Raw genomic sequence first — 7550 nt, 5'->3', positions numbered from 1 at the left:
ACTAACCCTCAACCTAATCCTAATCCTACCCTAACCCTATAGTGCATATATTTAATTATTATTACTCAGTACTTAAATATATAATTACACTGTAACAAAGTAAAGTGTAACCACGTTATTTTAAGGTGTCTGTGTTACAGTATAATTATACATTTAAGTACTAAGTAATAATAATTAACTACATGTACTTACTATAGGGTTAGAGTTAGGATGAGAGGTTGGTTTAGGGTTAGTTGGATGTAATTATGCATAATTTATAATTATTATTACAGTAACTACATGTAACATGTGTAACAAGGGCACAGTAAAATAAAGTGTCACCCAAAACAGTTCTGTTGCTACTGAGGTGGGATACGAGTAAAGTTAGGGACAGGTTTGGTGGCATGGCTTTAAAGCCCAAAGTATACTTTGTTCTTTTCACACGTACACATGGCCTTTCAAAGTGTACTCCATTTGGCGTGTACGCGAACACTGTCGGTCGATCTCTCACTAAGAGTTATAACCCCTTTACACATCTTTATAATCTTTTAGGCCAGAGTTTAACAAATGCAGGTACTTTCTAACCTCCTCGTATAATCTTTCATCCATTTTCCAGAAGACAGCAATCAAAGAAAGCAAGAGATTTTAAATGTATCATACATTTAAACAGCCAAACCAAGCTGTTAAGGTTAAAGGTCATTTTGTGAAACAAGTTTTGCATTATCATGTTTTCTCTAAACAAAAGTTCTATTCATCTTGACAGCCAAAAACAATGATCAATGAGCTCTGTAGTAACCAGTTATATCTAAGCTCACTGCTCACAGTCATAAACCACACTTGTGCCATTTTGCTTATATGTAAAGCAATCACATATTTAAAATTCTATTGTTTAACACCCCAGTGTTTTTTTTTCTAAGGCACGTTTATAAAAGCTACTTAAATGTCCCAATTGAACTAAGGCCTAATCCTGGCTTAATCTAAGCCCTGTCTGTGAAACCAGGCCTAAATCATTTAGCAGATGCTTTTCAAGGTGACTTAGAAATCACACAATATTCAACAGGTGTGTAGCTTGCCATACTGTACAGATGTGCATTTTTTAAAATTAATTTAGCACTTTTGAATAAGCAGTAAAAGAAACAAAATTTGTAATCGACTAATTATAGTACATATATTGAAAGTTAAATGTTAAACGTTTAAGATAGCACACTAAAAAAATAAATAAAAACTTGATATTGAAATCTGCTTTTGTGCTTTTTTGTTTTGTTTTGTTTTGTTATCTAGTCTGTAATTTGGTAGAAATTGTATTTCCTGTTCCTTTTCCTGTTTCCCCTTTGTGATTTCCTGATTGTTCCCACCGGTGTCTTGTTAGCCTTTGTATTTACAGCCCTCTTGTTTCCCTACACCTTGTTGAGTTTTGTTTGAGTTTTTTCACTGTCAGTGAGTTTTTATTATCATGGTTCAGGTTCATAGTTCAAGTGTAGTCTAAGTTTGGTTCTGTTTATTTTGTATCTCTGTCACTATCTGTAAAATGAACTGCACTTGGGTTTAGTTTTGTTTTACAGTCAGAGGATTGTGTGATGGTTGCTCACATTTTAAAACACAGCAGACTTGTTCAAAAATATTACACCCCAAGAAATACATTATTGATTCAAAAAAATCTTATCAAGATTGATATATTTAATTGATATGTAGTGCAAATGTAATATTTAAAGCTACACTGTGTGATTTTTACCCCCATCTAGCGGTGAAATTGTATATGACTACCCAGTGAATATTAGTTTCTGTTCCTCTCAATTCCGAGAGCGTTTTAACTCCTACGGTGGCCGTATTATTCCAAGATTAACATGGCTTCCAGTTATCGACTTCGTCCATGACAATAATAAACAATACGTCTAAAATGAATAAAACTACAGGACAGATGTCAGGAGGTAAACGTCACCCTTGGAATCGGCTATCCCAGCATAATCAGATTAGGCTAACGTTACAATGTGTACAAAGTAAAAGCAATTAAAAATAACTAAAATTTACAGTGTCCTATTTTTATATAGCTTAAAAAATTGCGCCTTTAAAACTATTCATCACCTGTGATCCGTCGCAACACAGATTTATGTTACAAGGTAAACAATACTTTTTCACCATTGACGCGAGGATGAAGTTATTCTAGAGGTCGTTCTGGCGTTATGCACAACCATGCTATGGTTAGACAAGCAACTATAAAACTTCGAATTTACACAAATGAATTACAACAGGCTGAATTACCTGTCGAGAAGAAAGCAGGCAACCTCGGCGTCCGTTTTAAAATCTTTTCTCCTCATGAGCTCTTTCCATCTGGGAAAAATGTTACTCCAATATTGACTATGGTCTTGCTGATTTGTCTGTCGCGTTGACGTTTTAATTCTCTCTTTCAAATGTGAATACGCACGCACGCACACGCACACACACACACACACACACACACACACACACACACACACACACCACACACTATCTTTCAAATCTGCCGGCACTCGCGAGCTTGCGAGTAATCTCCCCCTCGCATTCGTCACGGTGTCACTGAGTGAAAAACGCAAAAGGCGAAGCTTGAATTTACAGGCATGTCCCTCTTTGGCTAATGTAGTTTCAAGATGGAGGGGCAACATGGCGACCGGCATACGAACCCCTCACCCGTATGTACTTTCAATGGCAGATTATAAACTTAAGAGAATACTTTATTACTTGAAAGAAGTAAATATACATTAATGAGCACATATATTTTTGAAAGAACTAAGTGTTTTTTGCTAAGAATCAACTAAAAAAGTTACACAGTGTAGCTTTAAGGTTTTTGTCATTTGACTTTCATTAGTAATTTGAAGAAAAACATCTTATATTTTAGATTAAACATCCTGAAGTTTAATTACAAAAAACAACATCATAGTGTACACATAATACAATACAGAGTGAAAAAAAAGTTCACAAAAAGTGAATCTAAATTTTGAAAGCTTATATGTGAAATTTAAAAAAATAGTGAAAAACTGTATAATTTTCCTGAGGTACATACTGTTTCACTAAATAAGAGTAAAAACATTAATACAAAACTCAAATCAGTCAATACAAAATGCCAACTGTCCTTTTGAGCAACTACATAAATGGTTTTACATTTGCAACTCCACACTGTCATATAGTAAATTTAAAATGAATGCTATTTCCCTGTAGGGGAAAAAAGGATATATTTACAGATATTTTGTGGTCTTGAGGAATATCATTCACTAAATATGGCGAGTATCGCATCACTTTGAAGACATCTCTACAGCAGGGGGGTCGTCAGTACCGTTGACCTCATAGTCTGTGTTTGGGCCGGAGACCAGCACTCTCATGCGCTCAGGGAAGTCGTCCAGTTTAGGGAAGAGCAGAAAGTCATAGACCAGCGCGGCTGCCACACCTCCACACATAGGGCCGACCCAGTACACCTGAAAACAGTGTAGAAATCATTTCAAACATCCTTTAGGAACAGTATAAAAATATTTGCGTTTATGGAAGGACATCTCATGGTAATATCATATAAACAACATCTGAGGGTGCATGCCAGTGCTACGCTTTTTCTGATTTGTTGTCAATGCTAGAGATTGGTTGCATATCCTTGTTATTTTGGTTCCCAAATATGACTCAAGTTCTACTCAAATGTAAGTATGCAGTGTAATCAGTAGTGCAGCCTGAATCATAATTATACACTGTTTGTTCATTGGCCAGAGGAGAACTGAGCGACTGAGTCTGGTTTCTCCCAAGGTTTTTTCCTCCATTCTGTCACCGTTTGGAGTTTTGGTTCCTTGCCACTGTCGCCTCTGGCTTGCTTAGTTGAGGAAACTTAATATTCAACAATATTATTGATCTGACTGCACTGACACTGTTGTATGAGAACTGAAGTGAGCTGGACGATGACATCTTTTTTGTAGAAGTGCTTTATAGATGAAATGAACTAATTTAATAATTGATGATCTTTACAGTGGAACTGAATCAACACTGAACTAACTTCAGCTGAACAACAGCCGAAATGCATCGTTCTCATGCTATCTCTGTAAAGCTGCATTGAAACAATCTGTAATGTATGAAGCGCTATATAAATAAAGGTGACTTGACTTGACTTTGTACTCAGATTTTCTTAATAGCACATCTCTTCTCAACAAGCCACAAATTTTAAGGTATCATTCATGTCCGTACCAAACATACTTCAGGTAAGCGGTTTGTTATCACTAACCCTAGGAAGCACATACACATCTGATAAACATCTTAAAAGACATTTCTATTCAACATTATATAGCAAATGAGCAAACTCTCTACATCTGAGGTAAAATACCGGATGAAAACATGCACTTTAAATAGTCATCTCTGCCATGAACATGTGCTATCTGCGACCCTGAGTACACTAAGAAACCTTTAGCAAACAATACACAAACATGACTAAGTTAAAACTAAGTTAACTATAGATTATTCTTGACTAGGCATTCATCTAAAACAATATCATTGTTACTCATTAACTATAAAAGTTCAACATTAGCTGATTCTCTCTTCTGATAAGATCCTGAAAGGTTTACAATTAACATCTGCATTCTCTAGATGTGTTCAGATAGCATGTATTAATTTGCAAAGGTGAGAACAGAAATGTAATTTTACCCAGTGGTTGGTAAAATCTCTCAGAATTACGGCCGGACCAAAGGATCGAGCTGGATTGATTCCACATCCCGTGAAACTGATCTACACAAAGACAAACAAAAGAGGATGGAGACAATGTTGGGGGTCATGGGAGATGGAGCGCAATTTTTTTGCATTGGTTGGGCTACTTTATTTTCATTTTTCCTAAAGCAGAAACTGATTTACATAGCTAAACATTGCTCTGTTTGTGTGATGTTGCTTTATATATTCATATGGTAACCCTGGCAATATTTACAACAGTTACAGGAATGCTCATGCAAAGAAAAAGTAGCAGTATATGTCTGAATGCTGATTACTCACGGCTGTCAAATGTCCCAGGCAAACGCTGAGGCCGATGGCCAGAGGGGCGGAGCCTGACACATCCCGCCTTCTTTTGTCTGTGGTTGCTAAGACACACAACACTAGCTGGAAGGTAGCGAAGAGTTCAATACCAACACCTTGACCTGCAGAGATATCGCTGTTGATCTGTAGTAAAAAAAAATTATATATATACATAAATAAATATATATATATTTTTTATAAAATAATATAATGATATATATATATATATATATATATATATATATATATATATATATATATATATATATATAGTATTTATGTAGTAAAAGTTTATTTGAATGCATCACAACATCACAACTATAGTAGTCAACATTTGAAGTGGATCAAAAAAGTTCATCAAAGTTGTCCTAAGACAAGACCGGGTATTGTTCAGATTTCATGTATAACTTTGATGAGAGGTTATGATCCACTTCAAATGTTGACTACTGTATATATATATATATATATATATATATATAGAACCTTAAAACAGAAGAAACACTCATTTGAGACTCTCAAAATGAGACTCATTTTATGATGTATAAGCAAGATGTAATTAAGTTAGAAATAGTTTTTAGGTCAGAGGACAGCGCTCTGATGTCACTCAGCAATAACAACATGACATTGACAGCCAGCAGCTTTAGCAAAGCAAATAAGTACTTTACGCCTTCTTGAAATGTTCAGAAAGTATATTCACTAGAAAGAACACTGCCTCTGAACAGGCATGATAAGTTTATCATCAGATCTTGTCTGCCCACACGCCCATTCATAGTGACGGATTCTAACGTGTGGGTTTCTCTGTTTACAGACTGTTATTAAGTACATTTCTAATATTTTAATATATACTGTAATTTAAACCAGAGTAGTAAATTACTTTCAGTATACAGAATTTTTTTTTGTTTTTTTTTGTTATTCGAACCTTAAAATGACTTCTGTTGGATTAACCCATAATGATTTGTTCATAATATTGACTTGACTTAAAATAGTAAAAACCAAATTTAGGTAACACTATATTTACAGTGTCATTGTTACAAATGTTACATGTACTTACCATAGCAATAACAGTAAATTATGCATTTACAAGTTACAAATAGTTACAAGGAAAGAAAGACACATTTTGAATTTTGGGCAACACTTTATTTTACAGTGTCCTTGTTACATATGTTACATGTACTTACCATAGCAATAACAGTAAATGTTAGGGTTAGGGTTTGGTTGAGGATCAGTTGCATGTAATTATGCATAATTTACTGTTATTACTATGGTAAGTACATGTAATATGTAACAAGGACACTCTAAAATAAAGTGTTACCCAAAATTCAAAATGTGTCCTTCTTTCCTTGTAACTATTTATTAATCCATGAAATTAAAACAAATTGAATCCATTTCTAGACTTGGCTTATTCCAGTAAAGACAGTTCAAAGTTGTAAGTGAACTGAACAGGGACTAAGAGAAGAACAGGTGACTTAGCAGAGATAAGAAGGATCCGCTCACTCACCGTGTTCAGCCCCAGGGTGTCCCCTTTCGTGACGCCATACACGATGCCACTCGCCAACGCTGCACCGAACATCTGGGCCACGATATACATCACAGCCTTCAGCAAGCTGATCTGACAGCTGGCCAGCAAGCCCAGCGTCACAGCTGGATTCAGGTGAGCTCCACTGATGTGACCGAGGCTTTGGGCAAGAGTGGCAATGGACAATCCGAATGCAAGTGCCACCTTGACCTCCTGATCTGGTTTGTCACTGTTGGTGTTTCCAACTGCAGCTGTAATGCTCAGGAAGATGAAGAGGGTCATGCCGACCAGCTCAGCCAAAACAGCCCTCCAGAACGCCTTGCTCTTTAGCTCCTTCATGACTGGCAGCTCTGGGCACTCTCAGCTGTGTGAGGGAGAGGATTTCTGAGGGCACTAAGTACGTTTCTCTGCCAAAAGAAAGTATTTATAGGGCAGGTCCTGCTAATGAAACAGGAGGCGGGTTTAAGCTTCAGGAGCAGAAAGAGTGAGTGAGAGAGAAGAAAAAAGGCAGGCGAAATTAATGAGACATCTTTAGTTTTAACTGAGAAACCCTGCTTCTTAACTCTCGTTTCATTGACACTTTAAGTATCTCAGAGAAGTGCAAGATCTGAGCTTATTTAAACATCAATTTCCAGTTGATTTGAGTGCTATGAGCAGCTAAACTATAAAAATAATATTAGTAATTTCATCAAAACTATATTTGGAAATTATGTATTACAGATTACAAATCTGGATAGTGCATACTGAATTTTCAAGACCATGAGAAACATAAATTCATTCAGATGTGACCACACTTTTGGCTGAGCAGTTTTTCCTAGTCAAAGAAATACTGTATGTAATTTTCAGTAGTGGGATGTGTGTGTTGGGTTTTCATGTTTTATGGGAACTTTCCATAGATATGATGGTTTTATACTGTACAAACTTTATATTATACTGTATATATATATATATATATATATATATACAGTACTGTGCAAAAGTCTTAGGCACGCTAGTATTTTTGCCCCAAAGAAATATTTTTAAGTGAGTTATTTATATCTTTTGCTGT

General features: G+C 35.8%; 1 protein-coding gene across 1 annotated transcript; it reads right to left on the bottom strand.

Annotated features, from left to right (window-relative positions):
- Window positions 1-2670: 2670 nt before the first annotated feature.
- aqp1a.1 (aquaporin 1a (Colton blood group), tandem duplicate 1) lies at window positions 2671-7094 on the bottom strand. Its single transcript, XM_079877483.1, has 4 exons — window positions 6485-7094; window positions 4966-5130; window positions 4627-4707; window positions 2671-3425 (listed from the first exon to the last, which is right to left on the bottom strand). The coding sequence occupies exons 1-4, from the start codon at window positions 6839-6841 to the stop codon at window positions 3246-3248; spliced, it is 783 nt and encodes a 260-aa protein (XP_079733609.1). The 5' UTR covers window positions 6842-7094; the 3' UTR covers window positions 2671-3245.
- Window positions 7095-7550: the final 456 nt, after the last annotated feature.

Source organism: Squalius cephalus (genome assembly GCF_949319135.1).
Source record: "Squalius cephalus genome assembly, chromosome: 7".
Taxonomy (NCBI): domain Eukaryota; kingdom Metazoa; phylum Chordata; class Actinopteri; order Cypriniformes; family Leuciscidae; genus Squalius; species Squalius cephalus.
The sequence above is the reverse complement of the archived record's forward strand: the minus strand, read 5'-3'. Positions and strand labels throughout refer to the sequence as shown.

What these genes read in the sequence shown, in the direction of transcription:
- aqp1a.1 (XM_079877483.1), bottom strand. Translation starts at nt 6,841, where the DNA reads ATGAAGGAGCTAAAGAGCAAGGCGTTCTGGAGGGCTGTTTTGGCTGAG. An exon ending in GCCTGGGACATTTGACAGCC is followed by an intron (nt 4,708 to 4,965) that starts GTGAGTAATCAG and finishes GTCTTTGTGTAG; the next exon opens with ATCAGTTTCACGGGATGTGG. An exon ending in GAGATTTTACCAACCACTGG is followed by an intron (nt 3,426 to 4,626) that starts GTAAAATTACAT and finishes CACTGTTTTCAG; the next exon opens with GTGTACTGGGTCGGCCCTAT.